The 25,867-nt window shown below is 36.6% G+C and overlaps 4 protein-coding genes across 11 annotated transcripts; 1 reads left to right on the top strand and 3 right to left on the bottom strand.

The window, feature by feature from the left end:
- Positions 1 to 2,952: 2,952 nt before the first annotated feature.
- LOC7468414 (patatin-like protein 6) lies at positions 2,953 to 9,499 on the bottom strand. Of its 3 annotated transcripts, XR_002984367.2 has the most exons (4): positions 7,365 to 9,404; positions 5,522 to 5,838; positions 3,411 to 3,731; positions 2,953 to 3,143 (listed from the first exon to the last, which is right to left on the bottom strand). XR_002984367.2 is itself a non-coding variant. In XM_002316326.4 (3 exons), exons 1-2 carry the CDS (start codon positions 8,487 to 8,489, stop codon positions 5,569 to 5,571), a joined length of 1,395 nt encoding a protein of 464 aa, XP_002316362.1. In that variant the 5' UTR covers positions 8,490 to 9,499; the 3' UTR covers positions 3,178 to 3,731; positions 5,522 to 5,568. The 3 variants fall into 3 exon arrangements, 2 of the variants coding, with proteins under 2 accessions (XP_002316362.1, XP_052312480.1); XM_002316326.4 differs by lacking the exon at positions 2,953 to 3,143 and having other exon boundaries at positions 3,178 to 3,731; positions 7,365 to 9,499; XM_052456520.1 differs by lacking the exon at positions 2,953 to 3,143 and having other exon boundaries at positions 3,715 to 3,979; positions 7,365 to 9,408.
- A 4,063-nt stretch (positions 9,500 to 13,562) lies between these two features.
- Positions 13,563 to 16,521, top strand: LOC7458656 (uncharacterized). Of its 4 annotated transcripts, none has more exons than XR_002984107.2 (8): positions 13,563 to 13,859; positions 13,947 to 14,169; positions 14,351 to 14,741; positions 14,937 to 15,074; positions 15,155 to 15,311; positions 15,444 to 15,597; positions 15,684 to 15,838; positions 16,039 to 16,187. XR_002984107.2 is itself a non-coding variant. In XM_024610041.2 (8 exons), the coding sequence occupies exons 1-8, from the start codon at positions 13,735 to 13,737 to the stop codon at positions 16,231 to 16,233; spliced, it is 1,515 nt and encodes a 504-aa protein (XP_024465809.1). In that variant the 5' UTR covers positions 13,569 to 13,734; the 3' UTR covers positions 16,234 to 16,521. The 4 variants fall into 4 exon arrangements, 3 of the variants coding, with proteins under 3 accessions (XP_024465809.1, XP_024465807.1, XP_024465808.1); XM_024610041.2 differs by having other exon boundaries at positions 13,569 to 13,859; positions 15,707 to 15,838; positions 16,039 to 16,521; XM_024610039.2 differs by having other exon boundaries at positions 13,574 to 13,859; positions 15,698 to 15,838; positions 16,039 to 16,521.
- A 1,121-nt stretch (positions 16,522 to 17,642) lies between these two features.
- On the bottom strand, positions 17,643 to 20,183 carry LOC7468415 (V-type proton ATPase subunit G 1). 3 transcript variants are annotated; one of them, XM_006378702.3, is made up of 4 exons: positions 20,035 to 20,183; positions 19,175 to 19,287; positions 18,331 to 18,431; positions 17,643 to 17,968 (listed from the first exon to the last, which is right to left on the bottom strand). In XM_006378702.3, the coding sequence occupies exons 2-4, from the start codon at positions 19,260 to 19,262 to the stop codon at positions 17,825 to 17,827; spliced, it is 333 nt and encodes a 110-aa protein (XP_006378764.1). In that variant the 5' UTR covers positions 19,263 to 19,287; positions 20,035 to 20,183; the 3' UTR covers positions 17,643 to 17,824. The 3 variants fall into 3 exon arrangements, with proteins under 3 accessions (XP_006378764.1, XP_002316363.1, XP_052312024.1); XM_002316327.4 differs by having other exon boundaries at positions 19,175 to 19,282; positions 20,035 to 20,155; XM_052456064.1 differs by lacking the exon at positions 20,035 to 20,183 and adding an exon at positions 19,970 to 20,015.
- A 314-nt stretch (positions 20,184 to 20,497) lies between these two features.
- On the bottom strand, positions 20,498 to 24,591 carry LOC7458657 (protein disulfide isomerase-like 1-3). Its single transcript, XM_052456239.1, has 9 exons — positions 23,927 to 24,591; positions 23,699 to 23,828; positions 23,096 to 23,273; positions 22,887 to 23,002; positions 22,727 to 22,804; positions 22,236 to 22,322; positions 22,025 to 22,096; positions 21,779 to 21,924; positions 20,498 to 21,036 (listed from the first exon to the last, which is right to left on the bottom strand). Exons 1-8 carry the CDS (start codon positions 24,409 to 24,411, stop codon positions 21,799 to 21,801), a joined length of 1,272 nt encoding a protein of 423 aa, XP_052312199.1. The 5' UTR covers positions 24,412 to 24,591; the 3' UTR covers positions 20,498 to 21,036; positions 21,779 to 21,798.
- Between the last annotated feature and the right edge of the window lie 1,276 nt (positions 24,592 to 25,867).

The following is a 25,867-nucleotide window of genomic DNA, read 5'->3' on the forward strand; positions in this document are numbered from 1 at the left end:
ACATGATATCAGAGCCTTGATGACCAAGCGGTCACGAGTTCGAATCTCACCATCTCCATTTATTTGATAAAAATTAAGCACAAGGTAATGTAAGCCTGTGCAAGTTTCAAGTCCAAAGGGCTTTCACTTGAGGGGGTGTGTTAGAGAATAATATAAATCATATCTTGGAGCCTCACCTAATAGTTTAAACTATTGAATTGAGATAGTTATTTGACAGCCATGATATTCAATCTAAAAATAAATGTAATAAGATCAGGAGTTTGCCGGGCCTGTAATTATAGATTACTTGATATGTAGTGATTGAATACTTACAACTTAAAGAAACCGCTATTTCATTTAATTTCCATGTTTAAGTAAATTTCATGGAAATAAAATTCCTCGCCACGTACGGTGTGTTCTCTTCCTTGATTTTCTAGATTAAATTAATAGGATTAAAACCAGAAAGATTTATTAAATTCCTTTAAATATACATCATGTTAATATTACATTTATAATTCTTGAGCTTTATCTTTTTTTTTTTTTAAATCGCTTATATATGTCCTTGCATGACCTTTTGCCCCTTAATAACATTACTGTAATTAGGGGTTCACTCGTTGTTTTTGCGTGTAAACTTGTTTTTGAAATTGCTTTTTATTTAAATAGTATTAAATTATTTTTTTAAATAATTTTAATATGTTGATATTAAAAATAAAAAAATATTTTAATATATTTTTAATTAAAAAATACGTTAAAAAAACCATTCTTTACGGCGACGCGCAGTGAATCATTCATGTTGCCCTTCTTCCCCAAGTGCAAGGCTACAAGCAAAACCAAGGTTAGCAACCACGGCAAGTAATGGGGAAAAGACCACTGACATTGTTGTTGTCATTTTCAATTAACATCCCTCTGTATCTTTGATATCGGGTTAATTAGGTCATTCTCGTCGAACTAATTAACTTAACTTAATCTCCCAACTAACTCTATTTTCCTTAATGTTTTATGTTAATTATTGTTATTATTATTCACCTTGCCACGCTTTTGAGGTAGTTAACAAGTACTAATAGCGTTTAGGTGCATAAAGCGATTGCGGTGCATATTCTTAGGGGGGAAAGAGGGGGCACGTAGGGTATATATTGACAAGCGCCACCAGTGATTATCACTGTCCAGATGATTGTCATTATCGTTTTCTGGAGAGAAAAAAAAGGTGATTATTAATTATGAACACAGCTTTTGCTTTATATTTAGCATTTTTTGTGGACAGTCCAAACACGCGCATCCTCATCCATAAACTCAAAGATGATCCAGATTCCACCATAAAGTTATTAGGTCTCTATCCAGTATTGTTCACCAGTATATATACATATATTAAGGACAAAGAACATATATAATTCAAGTTGGCTGACTAATTATATTATAAACTTGTTATAATATAATGTTCTGAGTCTATATAAACATGTCACTACACAAAGAACAAAGATACAAAACAAATGTGTTTTTTTCTGTCTTTTTTTTTAATATTTTCTGTCTTTTTGGTAATTTAAAAAGTTTAATGGTATCTTGCAGATATTGTATCTAAATAAAACAAGTAAATATCTTAAAAACAGTATTTTTAACACTGCTGAACCACCTATATATCTGTTTCCATACCCATTAAACAATTTACTTCCATCGACACTAACACTTACAGCACCCATGCTCGAGCCAAAACTCGAGCATTTTACGTGGCGTAGGGATCAACTACCGTCTAGCTAGGAGCCCATGAAAAGAGAAACATATCTTAACCACTGTAGCGAGCGTTTAATGTCCTCATAAGTGCATGCTTTATCAACGTTTCGTATATAATATATAAAAATGTGTTGCTTTCGCTCTAAAGCCATGGTTCTCTTTATCCTTTAACCTGCATGGTAAAATGCTTTCCAACCACGTAGGGTCAACAAGATGGACCGATCGAGCACGAGAGATTTACGGGTGAAATATAGGGATTATAAAACTTCTTAGCGTATGATTGCTAGAAATGGAGAGGGGGCAAAAAGAGAAAGATAAAGAGCTGGGCTTTACTAGACGTGTAATCCGCGTCTTGTCTCTCATATTTAGTGGTTAAAGCAGTATGATCATGGTGTGATGCATGGAATCTGGTCGGTCACGAGCCCATGATCTATCCTTGAGAAAGCCAAGTATGGCGGATCAATTTGTCTAATCGAGCCCTGCGTTGTTCTTTAATTTCTTGTTGTTGATCTGATGATCGTACGTGACAAATTGAAAGTTGGATTAGACATCACATTATCAGCATTATTATTTCCACAGCGAAAAGGGTTAGGGCTAGCATTTCTTTAAATGCTTGTAAGTTAGTGTAATGGAAGAGACATGAACTCAACTCAGACTCGACAAACCCTCTCCTAAGACATTGCTTATTAGCAATGATGAGGTCGTGGTTCAATGATATCATGCGCATATTCACGCCATGAAATAGAAACTTGCTGCCTAAATTTCATACGGCAATTGGTAAGGTTGTATACGGCACTGCTCGTATTATCTTCAAACTCGAAAGAAAGAAGAAAGAAGAAACAGTTTTTTTTTTTTTTTTAATAATTTTATTTTGTTTTGACAAGTTGATGTTAAGAATAAAATTTTAAAAATAAAAATTTATATATTATTTTGATATATTTAATTTTCAATGTATATCCATCTCGCCCACCATTATCATCCGAATAATACCCACTAATCATTTGATAATAGTAAGCGAGGCCCATGAGAAAGCTAAAGCTCCGAAGGAAGCTAATTTTACTAAACTCAACCAGGAAGAATACAAACATCACCAACAACAACCATCCATGATCCCAACATGAGAGAAATCAACAGAGGGCCCCATCTCCAGTAATCAAGGATTAAGGCTCCCTTTGTTTCTATTATTGGATGCAATGCTATTTACTTTTTACCCCTTTAAAATATTTAACTAATCAATTCACTCTGCAGTTTTAAAAAAATCTTAAATGGAAAATATTATAATTTATAATTTTTTAAAAATTACAATTGCCAAAACTACTACTCTGTCATCCACACATGAAATATCATAAACTTTTTTTACATTTCTCCATGCACAGGAGATGTGGTTGGTTTGGGGAGAACCACTGGTCACTCTCAAATCTATTCTTCACCGCTACAATCTATTTGAAAAAAAGAAAAAAGAAAAAAAAAAGGTGAAAAGGGACCAAAGCTCAGTAAAGAACTCTGGCTTGTAGTAATAAAAAAAGAAGAAGAGGGACTTGGCTATATATCAGGGGTTCAGTGCAGGTAGCCCACCATGTACCCCACACTCAAGTTTCTTGAGAGTTGAGTCCGATTGAGAAAATAAATAAATAAAATAAATAAAGCAAATATACAAACAGAGTCTTCCCACCCAAAAATCTTAACTGACATTAAAAGATTCACACCTGATACTTGGTTTGACCTTCAAAAGCTTAACTGATACTTGCTTTCTCTTCTTTGTTTCTCTTCTTTCTCGGTTCCTTGCCATGGTAGAAAGGTGGAGTGGACACCACCATGTCCATCACCTGGCAGGCAAAGTATCCCACTAAGATCTTCTACCCTCTCTCTATGTTCTTCTTGTCCTTCTTCCCTCAATCCCCTCACCTGCTCTTCTTCTCTTGCTATCTTCGTGACTTTCAAAAGTAAAAGCTGCTGCTATGTTACCCTTTTCCCTCTTCCTTTCCTTTCCTTTCCTTTCCTTTTTGTTCCTTGAATATATTTTCCGCCTGCATTTCAGAACGTAAACTCACTGTTAACAATAAATGAAATGCTACACGTAAAAAGATACCAACAAGAAGCACAAAGCTCGAAATCTCATAATCAAATGCCAAATTCTTTTGACCATGCATGCCCTCTCAAACATTTGAACAACTCAAAAGGTGAATTCAAATCTGAAGCACATCATACCAACAACTAGACGTGGATCTAATGGCCTAATCTCCTTCTTTAATCATTTTTCCCCAATCATACTCACCTGGTAAATGTAATGATATTGAAATCAAATGATTAAGCTCACCAAGAATTTTGAAAGCAATTTTGAATGCAATCGGTCCCCCACATTGCACACAAACCATTCCAAACAGTGGTGACATGGGACTAAATTTAAGGGTTGCTAGCTGTTACCGGAGAGAATTTAACGGCAGGAGAGTTCCCCTTATTTACACAATTGAATAATAATGGTCCGTGAAGTATTTGCAGTACTGAGCAATTACATGAATAGGCACAGCTATATGCAGACTGGATGCACTTAATCCAGATACTACGGTGTTGATAATTTAGCATCGGCCCAGTGCTGACGTCTACTGGAATCATTGAATTTACTGTCCTATATTATATTGACACTCAAAGCAGAGACATTTTCAGAATACAATTGAAAAGGACAAGGGAAAGCCCAAATGATTACACCTGCCTCAAATCTCAATGACAATATTAAAAATGTTATGTGTTCATGATGTTATAGAAAACAGTTCACGCATAAAATCCTCACCTTTGATGTCCTAAATGCAAAAGTTTCAAACTTCGAAGGAAAATAATGGCAACAGTTCCCCTCTCTACATCACTCCAAGGACCCAATAGCATTAATGAACTTTGAAGGCAATAAAAAGACACGACAGCATTGCCAACATTTACTGGTAGAATTCATGTTCTGCTATAAATAAAGCAAAAGAATGGCATTTGGTTTATAGGCTAAAGGTCTTGGGGCGAGGACATAGAATTCAGCTTTGTCCTAATAGTGAATTGAAATATGATAAAAGGGAATTCTTTTTAGGGTACAGCGGAAATACCTCTAGGCACCCATCAAAGACCCAGAAGCTGGAACAATAAAGTTGTTCCATAAAATGACTGGGGTGTCCCTAATCTATCACAAGAACCGGTGTCTGTCGACCGACAACAATTGGGAATGGCTTCCCCACATCACTAATTTGCGTAGTTCTTACATCTGCTAACTTTTATGTTCAACAAGAACAACCGGTTGTTACATGTTTGTTTGATTTTTCGTATCAGATAATGAAAATCACTAGGTGAGCCTACGAGTTCACTAAATGACAATTCTAGCTATCACCACCTTCTTTTTACGTCCATTTGTTGAAGACAACACAATTTGTACACAGCAAAAGCTTACTGTAATAAGAAAGTGCATGAGCTAAATGTGTAAGCTTAATTTAGTCCAAATGTAAAAGGGAGTGTTCATTTTCGGGTAGGTGCAATTGGCTTCTATGGACAGTGAAATTTCAAGGCTGGAAAGGCAAAATCAGATTTGAAGTAATGATCAAAACATTGAAATACAAACCCAGAAGTTTTCAATCTACAACTAGTTTTGAAAGCTTTGGATAAAAAAAGTAGTTTGAACCCCTCTAAAGTCTCCCCCCTGCAGAGTACTGTGAGTGTCCCCACTTGATCATGTTCATTCAAAGCAGGGTCCAGTAAGATGCTATAAATCTGGGAGAAATAGCACAAAGCTGGATTTATGATTATAAATCTATTACATACTAAGAAATGGAAAGAAAAAGCTTACCTTTCCTTTTTCGTTTGATTTTGGTTCTTGACACTGTTGAGAATAGTCTAGGTTGTTTTGGTGGCAGCTTGCTTGAAAGCAACAGTGGGAGCAATTCTGCAGCTCCTCCTCTGATGCTCCAACACAAGCTGTTCAGCAAACCAATCAAGTTTCTCAAAATTGCTTTGCTCCCCGATCCTCTTGCCACCAAACAGCACAGATTCTACATTTTTCTGCTTCAACATTTCCTCTGCTATTCCAATCAGCATCTTTACATTGTTAGGACTAGGGTCTGTGTCCACATTAGGTCCACATCTTCCTAGATTGGACCCATTTGCCTGTCACACCAAAATTAATATGATCAGGAGATTAAACATATTCTCATAATAAAGGTAAAGAACCACAGGTGTCAGATAACTTAATCCATGCAGCTATTCAGAGAATTGAAATTAAATTATTGCGTTGTAATCCAACTACTATAAGAAACAAGCGAATCAGCCAAAAGCCCCCCAAAAAGAATGGCCCCATTAACGTTGGCCCCTCAAAATAATTAATTAAAACTGTACGAATAAGGGCATTCACTGCTTATATCTCTCTCCCCCTCACACACACAGAGACAGAGATATTAGCAATCTCACCATAGAAGGGAATACAGAACTAAGTGGTCACGAGGCTATAACAGTCTCAGATTCCTTGTCTAAGCTTTTTTTTCTTTTATATAAATTTCAGTACATTTTAAACTTTAGGTTATCCAGTACCTAAGAAGATGCCTCAAGGTTTATTAGGATGGTACCTCACAAGCAAAGCCATAATATCGAGAATATTCAATTCAACAAGAGATCACCGATTCGATCTGATCCGAGAATGATTTTTACCATCAAAAAACTACACAAGACACAGCCTAATTTCTACTCCACATCCTCTGTATCCACTTTTTATGGAAACATTGCCTAATAATCTTGCCCTTTTCAAATTCCTAACTATCAGCCCAACGGGCTACTTCAATTAATGTTGAACCTTAATTAAAAAGACATTCTCGTAAACAAAAATGAAAGGAACACAGAGATCACGCATGCATTCAAAAGTAAAGATCCCTCGTCGCTATCTATGGAGGTGACTAACACATAGGCAGTGGAAGGGCACCAAAGACAGCACACAAAGTGATCCTGTGTTCTGACAGCAAACAAAGCAAAAGCATTACCATAAGTGATCCTCATGGCTGATTACAGCTCTAAGAAATATATAACAAAGTAAAATCATGGTGGATGACATTTTTATGACCACTCATTTTATACAATCCATTCTCGGGAAAATCCAGTCTCCGGCTCTCCAGCCATTTTCTATCTTCTTATTGCAAGAAGAAAAACCCCACAAACTCTTCATCAAGGAAGGGTTTAACCAGATTTCCAGAACCCAACACCAACGAATCCAAGGTCTCGAGTCAAACCAAAAGCCAATATTTGGCTTGGTCATAGAAAACAAGAAAAACCAGAGGCCAAACCCACCCATCATGTGCAAGTCACCAGCACAGGTACCCATATGCTCCCATAATTCCATGGGGGCACTTGAATTTATGGTTTCCCGGGCACACCCCCTTACATGTTGGCTAACCATAAGCCACAGGACACAGTGTGCCACCGACCCCATTAGGCCATTACACATGCAAAGTGCAAACAGCACATTCAATTGCAAAAACCCAAAACCCAGCTAAATATGCACAAAAATTGTATACGAGTGAAAAAGACACACTCTGGTTAACCATTTCCAGCCTGGCTAGGACTGTCTTATACATTGAAATCAAGCAAAATAAAAACCATATCCATGTTGCACAATAAGATTAAAGATAGCGATGCCATTACCATACCTGAATTCTTACATAGTTACTGCTCCTACACTGACCAAATGCCATGGCCACGGCCTGGTCCACTGAATCAGCCGAACCATCACCTGAGATTCGAGCCATCGGTCGAGCCCACTGCTTGGCCCTCCAATTCTTAACCTGCTCATATTCATAACTAACCTCAAGAATCTGACCAGTCCCTAAGGACAACACCAACAAATCCTCAACTCCTCTAACAAAAGGAAATTCCTGCTTGTTATGCAGCACGTGAGTAATAGCTGCTGCGGCCGGGTTACTCATGGCTAAACCACCATCAACTGCCAAACACCTGGTCTGACCGTCAATGGACCCCATTAAAACCGGGTCAAACAAACCCGGTTCTGCAGATGTAGCCCGACAAACTTCCCAAAGCCGGAAATCAAAACTATCCGTTTCCAATGCATCCGCTCTTGAAAACAAAAATGGCGCCGTGCTGGAAAGATCATAGCAAGGAATCAAAACCGGCTTTAAAGTATCTTTCAAAGTCAAATTCCGGCCCTTATCACTAAAAGTCTCCTTCATGGCCTTCTCTAAACCGGCTGTAGCAGCTGTTGAACCGGTTGCGCCACCTCTGAAAAACCGCTTGAAAAACCCACCATTTCCGTAAGTGTAAAATTTCTTGCCCTGATCAGCTAAGAACTTCCAAGTCTCTTCAGCTTTCAAAATCGGACGGCTATGATCTTTGGTGCCGAAAAGCATAGCCGTGAAGATTCCGCCAATTCCAGTTCCGGCTGCAACATCAAAATAATCAGCAATCCTGGCGTCAGGATTGCCTGATTTCACTTTCAACGCGTTTTCAAGATAAGCCAATGCTTTCCCTGAAATAATCCCTTTTAGACTGCTACCACCATCAATAGACAATATGCAGATTTTGCCTCTTTGATTCTTGATCGCAGACAGCCAGGAACTGTTGTTTTCTGTAAGAACCGAGGGATTCTGTGACTCGGGTTTTGCTTCAATTGTTTCAGGAGAGACCTGTTTAGGAATCCAGAGTTTCTGATCATCATATCCGAAGAGAAACTTGCTTTCAAGAATTGAAAAGATTTCGTAGCTGAGTTTGTCAGTGTCTATACTGGGTTCTTGCATTTCTGAAGATTGATTGTACTCCATGAGAGAAAAGGAAGAGATGAAAAAGAAAACAGTGAAGGTTGTTCTTATGGAGCGAATGTTTTTCTTGCTTGTTTCTCGTGAGGAGGAAGAATTTTATAGCTAAATGATAATAAATTCTTTCTTTGCTGCCAACCCCCACACACTTCGCTGCAGTTTGTTTTATCTTAATTTGGCTATACAAAGAGTTTTTTTACCTTGGTATTAACGCCTACATAAATTTGATTTTGTTGCTGAACAATGCAAAGACTTGTGTTCATTTGAAGACAAGAAGCTTTACAAGAAACTTCCAAAAATATGAAAAGAAGGCCCAACCGAACCAGTCCCTTCAAAGCAGCACCCAAAACCAGACTTTCACTTCAGTTCAGCCTCGCAACCAATCATACTTCACAGGAGAAGAAGTAAAAAACAAATCAAAAGAACAGAAACAAGAAACAAGAAACAAGAAACGCTCTCTTCTAAGAGAAAAAAAAAAAAAAACCCTTTTGCCCAGTCCCCTGCTCTCTCTGGCACTCACTATCTTTCCCCTTTCCCTCTCTCTGTGTGTAGTGGACGTAGTATCTTTTACCAGAGCACGATAAAGCTGGAGTGGTAGAAATAGTAGTAGCTAGGATAGAAGCATAAAAAGATTAACCAGCCAACCAGCAAAAGAACAAACGATTAGCTAGCTAACACTCAAAACAAAACACAAAAGAAGCCAAGGAGAGGTATTAGTGTTTATAGGAAGAGGAGAGGAGGCAAGAACACAGCAGTTACAGAGCATGTCTGTTTATGGCTTTTAAAACCACTAGAACGTTTTTCAACGCGGTCACTCCTTCCCTCTCTCCTCTCTCCTAATCTCTATAGTATGTGGGCACCTCACCTACATAAAATAGGTGACGACCTCTACCATTTTAATCTCGTTTACCGGCTTGCCTCCGTTCTTTCTTTATCCTGTAATACCAATTGATACTAGCCTCTTTTTATCAAGAACAAAATGGCCCAGTTAAAGAAAAATTAATATGCCTCCTCTTAATTTGTTCAAGTATTATTTCAGATTATGGAATGTAAATTATTTTAACTTTAAATAATCGCATCAAAGAATCCAAGTAAGACACCATTTTTCAGATTATGATTTGACTATTTTTATAGTATATTTAAATTAAAAAAAATCATCATCCTTGATGTCTTATTAATGGAAAAACACTCTTAAACATATTACTAAACACAATTTTAATTACGTTAATTATTTTTCTCCGATCAAGGGTGAAGAATTAGAGTTAATTTTGGGGTAAGAAAAATGACAATGCTAAAACAAAGAGAAAAGGAGAGTACAGATTGTACTTGAATGTTGGGCCATTTCTTGTTCTTGATTAAAGGGTCTAGATTTCGTTGGCGCTGTGAGCCCGTGATCAACGGTCAAGCTGATCACCAACAAAAACTGATGAGTTGTTTTTTTTTTTTTTTCCCCGATGTCTCCTCCCGCCCTCCTTGTCCTTACGCGTAGGGCAGGAGCCACCCCCGTCGGCAAAAGAATGGAGCCGCACTAACACTTTGCAAGATGTTTCTTTGCCATGCTATTCTTGTATTCATAAAATGTTTTTTATACCTTTGCAAGACAAGTTCTTGGTTAGGGTGTTTTTTTTTTTATTTCTTGAATTCAGATTTTAGGATCATAAAAATTAATGTTAATACCAAAAATCTTATCCTTGCTAGTGAATTAATGGTTCTGTTATTTAGGTAGCATTTGTTTTTATACTTGCCTGTTTTTAAAATTCCTTTCAAACTGTTTTTTTTATTTAAAAATATATTAAATTAATATTTTTTATTAGAAATTATTTAAAAAAAAAAAAAACATTACTGAACACACGCTGGAACCAAGAGTATTAAATGCTGATATAAATTTGACTGTTTAAGCACCCCAGGATTTGACGAGTCTTCCATTTACGAAAATACCTTCTTTTTTTTTCTTTTTTTTTGGTAATTGCCATTGACGAGTCTTCCATGGAAGCTTTTATTTGTTTGGTAATTGCCATTACTAGACTTACAAGGGCAAAAATGGGTTCCACTATGTGAACGTGCTGACGGCAAATGTGGGTCGATATCAGGTCATTGCCACGGCGGGAAGGTAGGGGGAGTGGTGGCTGTAATTTGGCTACCAGAGTTAAAATAGCAAATTTGAGAAGTCCAGGCTATGAAATCAAGGCCAAGTAAATGTACTTTCTTTTTAGTAATTAAAATACCAAATTTATCCTGAACTATGAAAAAAATAAATTTAACCCAGTGTGTCAGGCATTATACAATTATTCCAGGAAGAGTAAATCTAGTGATTAATAGACTAGATATGGAGAGCTGCACTCTTAAAATTGTTTAAAAATAAATTTAGTTATAATTAATGTTTAAAGATATCTTTATCTTGTTAACAAATAAAAAAATAATATAATAGCTGATTGTTTATTTGAGAGTGCAGTGGCTTTGCATTTTAAAACCTTGTTTTACTTGAAATGATATTTAAATAATGATTTTTTAATTTTTTTTATAATTTTAATGTATTCAAGTTAAATATATATATATGTGTATATTTTTTTAATATTTTTTTAACTAAAAAACACCCGTCCATAATATCAAATCCAACCATGTTTTTAAATTGTTTTTATTTTTTTGTTTTAAATTATTTTTAAATTATTTTGAAGTTCTAATATAAAAATATATTTTAAAAAAATAAAAAATATTATATTAATATATTTTTTTTAAAAAAATAATTTAAAAAACAACGTGGAATTACTACCTGCTCCGCCACTAACAGAGAATGAAGGAAAAAGATTGTTTAGAATTATCTAGTCTTCCGGTCGAGAAAGACTAGTCAATGGTCATGACGTGGGGTCCTATTCATATGGATGAAAATGGTTGAAATTGTCAAATATTCGAATCAAATCCTCAAAAGCACATTAATTACTCTGTCTGTCTGTTTGGGTTTTCAAGGCTAAAATTAAAAAAAAGAAAAAAGAAATTACATTTCCATGTTCCCTTGTTTATTTATTTATTTATGGGATTCCTATGTTCCATTCATGTCAGTCGAGACTCCCAATTACTTTTCCATGCTCCTTCTTCCCGTGCTGCGTCATCCAAACACACATGCGCTGCTTGCTAGCCAGCCAGCCAGCCAGCCAGCCATGTAGAAGAGTCGCATGGAGTTTGATAAATCCCAGATTACTACATGAAAAATGTCGTGTAAATGAAGCAGTGACGCTTGAAATGGGAAGATGGAATGCTGCCCTTCGCCGATTTTCTTGGAACCCATCAACTCGTAGTGAAAATTGAAGTTGGGTTGGCACTGAGTTGATTGAAACACCCCTTTTTTTCTTTCTTGTGTGTGATTCTGATCCACTAATCTCTGCAATTTCTTGATAACAAGTGATTGACAAGCCAATTACATCATGTCTTGTTGACCGTTTAGTATATAAAAAGGGTTTATTGAGTTATGATAAACAATTATTAACGATGCTAAGGAAATATTGTTGAAATTATGTTTTTTAAAATATAAATTTATTTTTAATTAAATTTATTTTTTATTATTTTAGATCGTTCTAATGTGTTGATATCAAAAATAATTTTTTAAAATTAAAAATATATTATTTTGATATATTTTAACGAAACACTTAAATAACAACCTGATATCATACTCTTGAACATCCGCATTAAATCTCCTGCATGCTCAACTATACATGAGCTTGCGTGCAATCATTAAGCCGTTTACTACAGTTTTTCAATCTAATCTTAATTTCTCCAAACCTAATTACAAGTTCCCTCCGATCCAATTCCGTCTTTGATTCAAGAAGATTCAGAGGGGGTCTCTTTCGTTATCTTTCCATGGCTGTTCTCGTGGTTGTGAGTTCACTTTCACTAGCTTTTTGGACACGAAAGGGGCTGTGTAGGAAAATCATCGGCACTCACATTGGTATCTCTCCCCACATTTCCTCTCATAGTGATAGTGAGATGGATTTTTTTACTGAAGCACTCACTCCACTAATCACGGTGAAGATCATATCAAGGCCCACTTAACTTCCTATTAAGCGTTCATCCCAAATCACACTTAGCAAAGACAATAATTACAGGAGAGAATTTCCTCGGACTTAATTATACCTCCAACATTCCAAAGTCATTCTCATACTTAGTAAATTCTTGCTTCATCAACCCACTTTGTGTTTTTTTTTTTTCCTTCCTTCATTAAATTTTAAAAGGAATCACAACAAAACACAAACAATAGATGCACGAGTGGAAGCAGTGTTAAAAGCGTTTTGGACCTTTTTGCGAGCAGGGGATGGGCTTGCAGTGACTGGATGTCTACAGAGGACAGCAGAACAAGCCATTGAAGTGGGTGTTGTGTACAGCAAGAACCTCGCTTGGCTTCTGTACACCAACTCACTTGTGTTGCCTCGGGGTGGTTTTGTCACTTCTCATCAAGTTGATATCCCGTACCTCCATAACTCTGTGGTCCTCCTCACATTTATCTTTTAACCCCTTCCCTATTTACCTTCCTATGTCACCATCCATCCTACTGGTTGTTGACCTTTTGATTCCATGTTTACTGGATCCTCTGCAATTTTATTGATGGTGTCCAAAGGTTTTTGAATAAAGGGTTCCTCCCATTTTCGACCACTGAATCAAATCGTTGATAATCCATGGCTACGTAGTGGTGTATAAAAACTTTAATCTTAAGAGAACATTTTGCATCCATCCCTTGTTTCAACTTTCGATTTCTTGTGGTTAAATGGGCCCAATATCTTGTGGTTAAGTAGGCCGGAAAAAGAAAATGGCTTCAATTAAGGCTGATGATTTGTGGTTAAAAGGGCCCGATTTTATCTTCCCGTCCGGGCACATCTAAGAATACGGTCCATGTGCTGTAACACCCTGGCGTGGTCCAAAAATCTCCGCAGGTTACAGCAAGGACTCATGGGCTTTTAGCTGAGCTCTTTTTGCTAGAAAAATGGAGAAGGTCCTTGATTAAAAAGACCCTTTTCACGTTATTGTCCTGGAATCATGGATTTATCCAAGCACATCTGGGTTCCAACTCGACATTTTTTTTTTTTTGGAATGAAGTTGTTGTTGGGAATGAAAAGCAATTTTCAAGCACTCAGATCACCCATTGTTGCAAAATATCCCGTGGGCGATCAGTTATTTTCTAACATGGTCCACTTCCAAGATATATGGAGGGCGCACTTGCGTTCATGGTCCATTCATTTCCATAGCTCCTCTTTCTCTCTGTCACATGGATACACAGTGCATGCCTTCATCTTCTTCCTTGTACTCCAAAAGTCACAAAAATGTCACTGTGATTCCACCGTTGATTAGAAGGCAACAAAAGAACACTACAGTTTACTTCAGGTACAGGATGTATGAAGGAACTCCCTTCTCTGAATCTTTCTGAAACTTCTCTTTGTATTGATGCATAAATTTAACCATCAATTTCTCTTCTTCCAGCCGTGGCTATCTTGCTTGTGCCTGCAGATGGCAGCAAGAGCGACGGGAAATTACAACTGAAAGGCCTTTAGTAACGAAGGCAAAGAAAGTTCCTGTAGAACTGAGTGAGGAGCCTGCTAAAGTAACTGGGAAGAAAGGAACTGTTGCTGGTGCTGTTGCTCTTATTATTGGTACCAGTATAGGTACTGGGATACTTGCCCTGCCACAGAAAGCTTCTCCTGCAGTAAAGATTTCCCTTTCCCTTTCTCTCTCTCCTCCACACACATATTCAAGCTTTCAATGCAGTTGTGATTAACAGACACTTATGATATTCCTATGATTATTTACAATCATGCTGAAGACTGCCATTTCAGAAATGATCCCATTCGTTATGATTAATTAATGTATCAAAACCTTCATTTCAGGGAGTCATTCCAAGTTCAATATGTATGATAGTATGTTGGGGTTTTCTCCTAATTGAAGCACTTTTGCTTGTTGAGATCAATGTGGGTTTGAGGAGGAAGCAAGGGAAAAATGAAGATGAGAGTGAACTAGAGGTCATATCTATTAGGACTATGGCTCAAGAGACCCTAGGAGACTGGGGTGGAACCTTGGCTACCATTACCTATGTCTTCTTGGGTTACACTTCCATGATTGCCTATAGTTCCAAGTCTGGAGAGATCCTTTTTCATTTGGTAAATCTTCCAGAATCTGTTTCATCCTGCCTCTTCACTACTATATTCACTGTGCTAGTTTCCGTTGGTGGGACTCAAGCAACCGATCAAGTCAATCAATGGCTTACTGCTTCCATGATAGGTATACGATGATTTTGTTGTTAAAATCATGTTAAGAAATGCAATAAATTGCTTCCACACTATTCCACTTATTTGGACAGCTTCCCCTATTCCTCTTGGAAACGTTGTGTTACTTTTGCTTCAGTAACATGTTACCGGGCTAGTTACTTCAATGGCTACATATGAATCCTAACAACGAGGAGGGACTAATGCACAGGTTTGCTACTAGCGATTGAGGTGATAGCTGTTGCTTTCGGAGGGTGGTCAGGATTGGAGGGAAGTGGTGACTGGGGAAAAGTTCCAGCTACAATTCCTGTGATGATTTTTGCTTTAGTGTATCATGATCTAGCACCTGGTAAATAGATTTTTCTCCAAAATATGTACTTTTTGATCAACAGAAAGCCTCCTCGTTTACGCTATTCAATATCCCTGCAGTTCTCTGTGCTTATTTGGGTGGTGACCTTAAGCGACTAAGGACTTCAGTTTTGCTGGGTAGCATTGTTCCTTTGCTGGCATTGCTTGTTTGGGATGCACTTGCACTTGGCCTTTCTGCCAAGGCTGATCAAGTTGTTGATCCAGTTTTGCTTATGAGGTAATTAGACTGCATATTATATTAAGCCTTGAGATGCTCAGTAATTTTCTAGTTAATGTAATTCATAATTTAGCAACAAATAAACAAATGATGAGATTAATTAATATCTATGATGTACGGTCCTTGCATCAGTGAGAGATGGAGTGGGGTTTCATATATGGTAGAGGCCTTCTCACTTCTTGCAGTAGCAACATCATTGATTGGCACTCTCCTTGGCTTCTTGGAGTTCTTGAAGGAGCAACTGAAGAACCTCTCTAGGGTTTCGAAAGCTACACGAACATTACAGGTAACATTTTTTTTCCCTTTTCTAATTCTGCCTGATAGTGATTATCTATCAGCACAAGTTCTCCTATCCATAACATTAATAATTAGCGCAAATTGCAAAGATATTACAGGAACCAATTGGGCTGGGTGAATGGTGGGAAAGGAATAAAATCAGCTTCACGGCAAAGGCAATGGCAGTTGCTCCAACGCTAGTTGTCTCAACCATTGTTCCGGATGCATTCTCTGCCGCCACAGACATCGCTGTAAGTCCCTACAAGGATGAAAAGCAAAGGCACACATGAAACTAAAAGGATTTTAAGAAGGATCACCTAACAACAACTAGCTTTTAGCGCATTCCGTTCAAAAGGGAATGCTAACTCATGTTTTGGATCAGAGCACACAGATCAATAGTAAAACCTAGAGAACCGATCTTTCTGATCACTGACCCTTCAATGTGGAACAGGGAGGCTACTGCATGACAATTCTCTATGGAGTTCTCCCACCGGCAATGGCGTGGGCAATGTATAACAAGGAACGAGAGGACAGTAGTCAAAATGAGCTATCAAGAGTAAGGCCTGCTCTTCTTGGGGTGGGCATCTTAGCAAGTGGGATAGTGGTGGAGCAAATCTTGCAGGATTTCTCAGCATTGCACCATTAACAAGGACAGCCAAAATCATTCCACTCCAAATATGAATTGCCTTTAATTTTACGACCAACTTGTGAGTCGAAATACGTATTGTTTCAGAATATGAAATGCATAGAATAAGAGAGCACCATCAGCTTCTAAGCATACCCAGGCAAACATATTTTTCCTCCTGCCTGGGGTTGCCACAACACGAGGCCCGTTTGTGGGCGACAAAACACAGGCCAATGACCCATTATGATGAAATTGTAAATGGTTATGGGGGTTTGACCTTGACAGAAGCCTCGTGCTCTAGTCACTCCACTATATGTGTTTGTGTCTGAGGAAAGGGGATAGAAATCAGATAAGTCTTAGTAAAAGGAGTTCCTTTTTTATTCATTATAAATCTCCACCAAATTTGGAGGAGAGCAAGGGAATAAAAAAATATACAAATTTTCCCAAAATGTTTTTTCTCTCAAAAAACAAACACTAGCTTTATTAGTATTATAAGTGAATGGAATAAAAATGCAAGCAATATTAACTATTGAAAATTCTTAATTAATATATATTTTGTAGTATTTAACATCATATTTGTATTTTATATTTGAGTTTAAATATATCATAATGAACATGTTTAATTTTTATCAATAAAAAAAGAGAAAAGGATGCGATTAATTATTTATTTAAAAAAACCAAATTAGAAGACTCAATAATAATCCTTCTATATTAAAAGGGTATTTAATTTTAGTTAATGAATTTATCTAAAATTGTATAAAATAACTAATAAAAAATTAATTTGATTAAATAATGAAAAAATAAGGGGAAAAGAAGATGCTGGCCAGGGCGGGCACGGGCCAGGCCCACCTTCCTGACCCAAGAGGCGACTAAGCCCACACATCTGGGTTGGACACTTGCAACCCAACCATTAAAAGAAGACGAAGGCGACGCATTGCTGCCTCTACAACTTCCACCTCTGCATATACAAACAATGAAAAACAATTTCCCCCTCCGTCAACTAAAAAAGAAAATTTAATATCACTTTTTTTATTTGAAAAGAACGACGTAGTTTTATGCCAAAATAACTAAAAACAAAGCGGTTTTAATCCATCTAACTACAGCAAAAACAATATTATTTGATTATTTGAAGTTTTTTATAATATTTTTTTTTCTTTTTAATACCCCATCTCTTCTTGTGTAAGTATAATATAGTAAAAAAAAAATATATGTGAAATTACTTGTTTTATTTTCATTCTCATCTTTTAAATTCCCTTATTTCCCCCTACACCCACAGACATTATGTTTATGCAAATAGCCTCCTTCCTGATCTTAGCGGATAGAAGCAATGGAATTGAGAGAAATCACCACACAATCACAATGATTTTGGAGCTCAAGATTTTACTTGTTCAAAAAAAAAATTGTTTTTTCGATGATAAGAACAGGGATAATTTATTTCACAAGAGATTTAATTATTGCATAAAGTAACATAATCAAACAATACAAGTCATAAACATATTAGACAATTGAATACAAGCATTCTCACCAAGCTGGAATTCCAACCTTCAAGTTCAAAAAGTACATGCAAAAGAGAGTATTTGAACACATCTGTCTACTTAGGCCAGGGAAGATCCTAGTTTTTCACAGTTGTAACATGCTTCAGAAGCATCTGTACAACATCATGGGAGATCCTTGCGGCTTCTTTCTTCAGGTGACCAATCTTTGCCTCGGTTTCTTGCTCCAACCGCTTCACATTAGCACCAGAGTCACCGCTGCTCTGTTTGATGTTCACATAAGTAGGTTCAAGTCAGCTCTTGAATGATACAACAACGTGCTCAAATTAGATCATGGATTGACTTGAGTTTCACTTTAGTAAATGACGAGAAATTATGGGAGTAAGAATGACCAAGTTTGGCCAAACTCTTTAGAATGCCTGAAATGACATTCGAGGAAAGAAGAGAACAAGTACGGGATATGCAATGCCGGAGAAGTATCATACGTTGCTAGGAATGCATGATGGATTTATCACACACACACATATAAGTAGCAAAGGTGACTAGCAAATAAATTAATATTTCCTCATTCATAATGTTCTCATATGAATGAATTAACAGGAATTTTTCCTTTTTGTGTTCTTACCTCAGCAAGCTTCCTCTGAAATTCAGCTTCCATTTGAGCACGAAATTCAGCAATCTCCTTGTCAGCCTCTTCTTTGGCTTGTTTCAGTCTAGCCATTTTTTCTGGACAAAAAGAAACAGATGCGTGTAAGAATCAAGATCTGCACCAATGCAGTGATTGATTACATCATAAATGCAATTAACAAGGTGTGAAAGTTACTTCCAGGGTACAAAAATTTAAGCTTTACTATATCACATTCCAAAACAAATAACATAAGCTTCAATTCAACGTTTGAGCGGCATGTCCAATTTTAAATTTTCCTATAAACCATGTTATGCAGATCTAAGTTGCAGAGGAGCTCAGGAAACACAGAGGAAAATAGAAGCCCAACCTCTCCGCTCCTTGTTTGGTTGGAAGGAGAGAAAAGATACAAGAATGGATGATAAGTGAGAAAGAAAAAGGACAGGCCTTCCTCCTAATTTTGGATGGATTGAAAAATATAACTCCAGAAAAGGGAGTAGATCCTCCTCTTCCTTGATTGGGTATAAACTTCTTGAATGAAACGAGAACCTCATCATTTCCATTCCTTCCCCCTTCTCATCTGTCCTATGTCCCTCCATCCAAACAAACATAATATACAATCTAGGACTAGGTAAGTCTCATCCGAACAACCTGGGAAAAAAGCATCATAGATACACATAAAATAATGTAATTTTTTAACCAATTCTATCTAGTGCCCTTTGTACAAGGATGTGAAAAGAACACAAATACCAGGATTTTCACAAGCAAAGGGATGACAAGTAATTTAAAGAGAAAGAGATGTATTTCTACTATCAAAAGCATAAAGAAGGGAAGACGTGTTTACCATTTCTAGCAGCATTGACAATATGCTGAGCTTCTTGCTCTACAGCAAGTAAGAGTTGAATTCCATTCTGACCCCTGTTGGCTTCCATGCTTCGTGAAATCTCCAATGCTGTACTGAAATAAAAAGACGATGAGCGCACCTAAAATTAGCACCTGATGCTCCTTGCAGTAAAATATCAATTGGCTTCTTCAAGGAACAAAGTGGATTTTGATTTGCATCAAAACAAACAAATACAAATACAAGGCTCGACGAGTAACAAAATATATAAATCCATGACCATTTACAAAACAAGAAAATTGCTATAAATTACTTTTTTAAAAAGCCAAAAGACAATCCATTTTCTATATAAAAAAATATTCATACAAAATTACTCAGTGCTCACAATCCTCAAGAAGATCAATGAGTACAAGCAAAATCTAACCATCCTATTGTTTCTTTATCTTTATAGATAGCAACCAGTGCACAAAATCCAAAATTCCCAGAAAAGATAAAAAGCTCCCATCTTATCGAAAAATCTCACTGATCCAACACATCCCCTACTCTTAACAATCAAGATCCACACAAATGACTATGAATTCAATCTCGATTACAAAGAGTAAATTAGACACACTAGCAACCAAGCAAACACTCCTACCAATTCCAGCAAACGAACCATAAAAAAAACCAACTAAGATTTTTCACATAAGAAACCATTTCCAAGATTTAACCATTCAAGAAACTCAAGAAAATGAGATCAAGAAAAATTTGGCGAGTAAAAGATCCAAGCGCAAACGGTGCAGTGTGATCTGAGAATACATGTAGGGATGTTGCCAGAGAAGTAGCAGAAAATCTAGAAACATGACGAGGAAGAAATCAATTACCTGAGGAACCGGTACTTTTTTTCTTTTTTTTTTCCTTTCTGGTCAAGAGATTTTCTTTCTAACACATGTCTTCGATAGGTGTTAGAAACTTATGCCATTATTTGGTAAGTTAAAAGTAATTTTTTTTAATTTTAAAAATTTAAAATTTTATTTTCAACACAAAATAATTTTAAAAAATAAATTTAAAATAAAAAATAAATTTAAACTTTCTGAAAAACACAACTACACCGCAATAATAAACATTTCCTCACCGTTTGAAAACATGATGCAAACTGTATTTTTAAAAAATTTAAATTTTTTTTGTTAAAATTTAATATATTTTATATGTTTTGGATCGTTTTGATATGTTGATGTCAAAAATAATTTTTTAAAAATAAAAAATATTATTGACATACATTTCAGCATGAAAAGTTATTTAAAAAACAACTACAACTACACTCTCAACAAGCTTACTCCTTCTCTATCGAAACAGAAAAGAGAAATGGAAGCGGGCTTGGACCTCTGATTTTGCTCTGTGAAGCTGTAAGATCTTTCCTCTCCTCTTGCCACCTTTGTCGATCTTCATCGTATTTAGCTTGAGCTTCCTTTAGTTCATTTTCATCAACCTACTAATGAAACCATTACCTTGTTCCTTCTGTCAGCCTGATCAACATTTTGACCAAGATTCTTCCTCTTTATTGAATCCCACATGAAAGAAAACAAAAATGCATGGTTTGCAAACTGAAACGGCAATGAACCCACCTGCAAAAAATGTGTAATGACATGGGATGTCTAAAAAATACATGAATCAGCAGACTGGCATAGGCTAAAAGCTCGTCCATATAGCAACGGTCCCAGGGCATCCTGTCTCCAAATGAGGGTAGTTTCTAATAGGCTCCTCGTATAATTTATTTTGAGGATAGACACAACAATGTGGCATGGTTGCTTGCTAATTTCCATCAACTTGTGCGCGGTAGTGATAGGCAGACTGCTATTGCTACTGTGATCCCGAGTCAATCGTTCCTATAGGAAGCAATGTCACCTGTAAGAAAAGATCTGTTGCAGGATTTTATAGAAAAGCAAAGCACCGCCAAGAAGAATTGTTGTCTCCATTGTATGATCAAAGGACTATCTCTGACTATAAGATTCTTTTTATTCATTTCATTTTTATATGGGGAATTGGGAGTTCAATGGAGGGTATCATTTTGTGGCTCCCCTAAATTGTCAAAATGTTATGCAGCTCCAATCTCAACGGCCTGTTCACAGTACGAATTTTCATTCTTAGTGTACTTGTTTCAGCAATGAATGTAATGGGATCCAGGATGCATACAAAAGCCTGCAAATGCAGACTTTTACTAATTACATCCATACCTCAAGGATAACTGTAAGATAACTCTCACAAGAGGAGCTTCGTTCTATTTAATGACAAATTTCACACAGATTATTGTTTACAATTCAGTTTGAACCATGCTATGCATTTGGAATCAAATATGGATTAGAGTTATGAGAATCTGATGAAAGTCGAAGAACTGTCTTTGAAGTTGGAACTGATTGAATCGAAAACCTATCTTACAGAAACTCTTCTGCAAATGACTGCCCTTCTAAGCATATCATATTCATATCTGGGTTGTCTATATCTTACTCTTTCAAGAACAAAAGCAGTGAAATATGAGGTCGTACAACACCTTAAATGTATCAAATCTTGTTCAACGATGCAGTATAATTACTTATAACAGAACAGTAAATCACCTGTTTTTATTACAACCTTTTTATCAAAGTTATTGCCTAGAATGCCCATCCGGTGGAAGTTGGACCGGAGTTATGAGTACGGAATGGGAGTTTAATAACGTTATCTGGAGTTGAAGATGGTTGGCTAGGAGGCTTGTCTTCCAAAAACTTCTCTGCAAATGCCTACACAAACGCAAAATACACCTAAGTAATTTGACGATCACCGTTCTCGTGTCGTTTAGATAACAAATCAGTAAATTAGAAGGAAACATAATTCGAGTACCTTGATACCATTGAAAGACAAATCACTGTTATATACATGCTTATCGGCTCCGTTCGCCGTATACCCTACAAGCTGCATGATGAATTGACAATAGATAGAATCCAGAATCTCATGTTGCTGAAAGAAACAAGACTTCAACATAATTCTCATTTTCATTTTTTTTCTTTTGATTTTGGAGAAGGGGGAGGGGGTTGGAGTTGGAGGTACTCACTGTTGGAAGACCTTCAGCAACGCCAAATTCATAAGAAACTCGCCTTTGCATAGAATTATATTCAGTTTCGACATGGACAAAGAGAAGCTACAGCAAGCCCAACAAAACCATGTCAGTTCTATATCAATATAACGAAGGCAAGGCCTCATCAACAATACATGGTGTTCTGGTTCATAAATGACTATAACTACAGAAAATCTCAAACAACTACATTTAATCTAAATCAACCATGATTCAATAATACTGTAGACTTTTCTCCCATATGTGTGTGTGTAATAGACTAGTATGTCAGGGTGAAACCGATGGGACATAAGTGGCTACTCCTCTCCTCTATATGCCTTATAGTCGGAGACTCGAAGAGATTCCAGTAAAGTTTCAAATTAGACAAGCTAAAAACTTTTTTTTTTTCAAAAATGAATCAGTACAGCAAAGTTACAGTTACTAGATGTTCATAACACAGTACTAGCGGAAGTACAAATATTTATGATTACCTTCCCTTTGAGATGATCTGCTGCCTCTATGAATGGGGCTAACACCTCCTTAGGATATGTAGCAGCAAAAAGCCACAACTGAGAAAGATTTAAAAGAAGTGTTATGCAATCATGAAGAACTTGAATTTCTATCAGTAAAAATATCGACATAAGGTCTCACCTGTTTCATAGGATTTTTGAATATGTTGGGAGCATCTTCTTCTGAGAAAGTGATCACCGAAGGAAGTTTATTTTCGGATACAAAGTTTGATATTTCTGATCTAGTGAATTGACAATCTGTACAAAAGAAAGATTGGTGTGCCAGTCAATAATACTTCGAAAATTTTGATCCTGGAACAATTTATTGGGATTTATATTGATGAAACTGACCAAAACCAAAATGGTTATGATTTCTTGTCATCCACTTCAGCTTCAGCATGACCAAGGCAGGTTGTTTGATTTGTGGGTCGATTTGGAAAAGCCTTGCAACCTCAGCATTAGCAGTTTGATAGAAGTTGACATCAATATGCTGCTTTGCCACCGCAGCAAGCTCCTCGCTGTCAGAACCCTGTCAACATTGTAGGAATTGAATTTCGTGACCAGATTATCAAGAAAAAAACAAGCAAAATTTCTTGCTGTTGGTGCATATATCCAAACAAACTACCAGATTAATTCCAATCTGAGTTCGAAGTAACAAAGATTATGAGCAACTTGTGATTCTAAGCTATGCAACTCATGCCATTATAATCAGCAAAACTTGCACAGATCACAAATCATTAAATTGAGTACCAAATGCAATTACAGCAAGAACGGATAACATACTTTGATTATCCCAAATTCGCATATCGATTGGTTATCTAAGGCTCATTCCTCGTCAATGTAAAGATGGTCTCATAAATATACTCGATATAATATTCCTCCTTTTAGTGAGCTACATAACCTAAGCACATCAAGGGGAAAAATGAAAGATATTATCAAGCGGGCACGAATTACCTCTAAAGCACCGAAGAATCCCATCACTAAAACAGATCTTGCTGCCAATATTCTCTCAGCCGCCTCAATTGTTGTCACATTTTGGACAGCACGGCTCATCTTCTGCCTCACCCAAGTTGTAATAGCATCACTGCAATTTAAACAACCATGTTTCAAGACATAATATAAGACCAACAAGATCCATGTTCTGGACACCACAATGGAACCAAAGAGCAGTCAAACACTCACGTAGTCCTTTCATCAGTTAAATCATACGTAACCTTTTGAACTCCTCCGTTGACTAATAAATACATTGTAGGATACTCCTTAATCTTGAACATCTTCCCCAATTCTATTTCGTTGGTAGCATCTATCTTTGCAAAAACAGCCTCACCTTTTAGCATGGTAGCAGCAGCAGCGTATTCGGGGGCTAACCTCTGACTCCAAACACACCATGGAGCATAAAAATTCAACATCACGTGTTGAGTTGCAGCAACAAATTCGCTGAAATTATTTTGTGTCAGCACCTCCACATCCTTCTCATCAAATAAAGATTTCTCATTCTTACAATCGACCGGTGGCATTGGGATGAATTCTGGTATCTTGGTGAGATCATTATAGTCGTTGACTTCTTTAAAGAATAGAAGTTCAGAGATTGGTGTAATGTAAAAGATGGTGAAAGTAAGAAGGATTGAATTGAAGAGATAGAAGATGTGGAACCATGTTTGTGGCATGTTTTCTTGAGAAATGCAGAGAGAAGTGAATGTGGACTGTGGAGTGGAGGAGGAGGCAAAAAGACCAGGAGAGAAGACTTGACAATATAAGGCTAGCTAGACTCTGCCATCCTGGAACTGGAGAAATTATGTTCAACGTACGAAGATTGCTAAGTTTTTTATTATTATGATTATTACTTTTAAATTGTTGATTTGAATCATTTTGAAGGTGGTGAAGATTAAAAGAATAAGCTTATTCTAAAAAGATACATATTTTATTCATTTGCTTATTGAAAGCGGTTGTTTAATATTGAGGTTGAATTTATTTTTTTATTAAAATTTATTTTTTAAAAACATTTTTTTTTTAATATTTTTTTTTATTTTAATAGGCTTAAATTAAAATTAAATTTTAAAAAATAAAAAAATATTATTTTAATACATTTTAAAATAATAAAAACTTTTAAAAAACAACATTTATCAAACTCAAAAACACCTACGACAGCTGTCTTAATTAAAGAATCTTTATTTTTACCATTGAATATGTGCATGCACTGTTATCAAGATATCTTATCCTCTAAAGTCAAAGTGAGGGGGAGATGATTCCGCATCATCCTAGTTTTTTGAACTTTTTTTTCTTTTCAAACAAGAGAAGTCTATTGTTTGAGCAGAAACAGCTAAATTCAAACTGATACATTCCTTAAAAATCATGATTGAGGTTTTCTCGGAGTTCATCCGGGTTTTATAACTATACCAAGAACTTCTTTCTCATGTTATTCATTGAAACTTCAAATGCCATCCAAGTCTTCACCTCAATCGCAATGGCGTTGCTCCATCGTAGCAAAGTTCTCCATGGCAATCTTTTTAAAATTTAAGAAGTCGGAGGAAGAGGACATGGACTTCGGGCAGTTGAACAACATCAAAGGTCAAAACAAGGAATCCAATGACACATTCTTAAAAGAACCTGGTCCTTTCAAGATAATGATTGTCCATACGAACTCCATCGACAAAAAAGTACGAACTGGGAAATGCTAGAATATTATACTTCTGGGCCAACATTGTTTCCACAGTAGCGTCCACCTTGGCAAGTATTGCCTCACCCTTGATCATGGTTGCTGCAGCTGTATACTCGGGGGCCAGAAGCTTGTTCTAGTAGCACCATGGCGTATAGAAATCCACCATCACATGCCAATTCTTGTTAACGAAATCACTAAAACTCTTGTCACCCAGGATTACCACATCTTTGTCGTCAGTAAGTGGTGGCTTTCGCAGACTTTTGTTGTTAAAAGTTTTCAGACTCTCAAAATCTTGATTGGTGGTTAGTATTGCCTCATGAAAGAATTGGCTTATCCTCAAGAAGGGAAAGAGCTTTTGCAATATCTTCGTTGTGAAGTTTAAACCGAAAGACAGTGGAGAGAAATAGAAGAGTAGTTGTTGTAAACATTTTTTAGAAATAATCTGACACACAAAACATCATACA

The sequence above is a fragment of the Populus trichocarpa genome, chromosome 10 (genome assembly GCF_000002775.5).
Source record: "Populus trichocarpa isolate Nisqually-1 chromosome 10, P.trichocarpa_v4.1, whole genome shotgun sequence".
NCBI lineage: Eukaryota > Viridiplantae > Streptophyta > Magnoliopsida > Malpighiales > Salicaceae > Populus > Populus trichocarpa.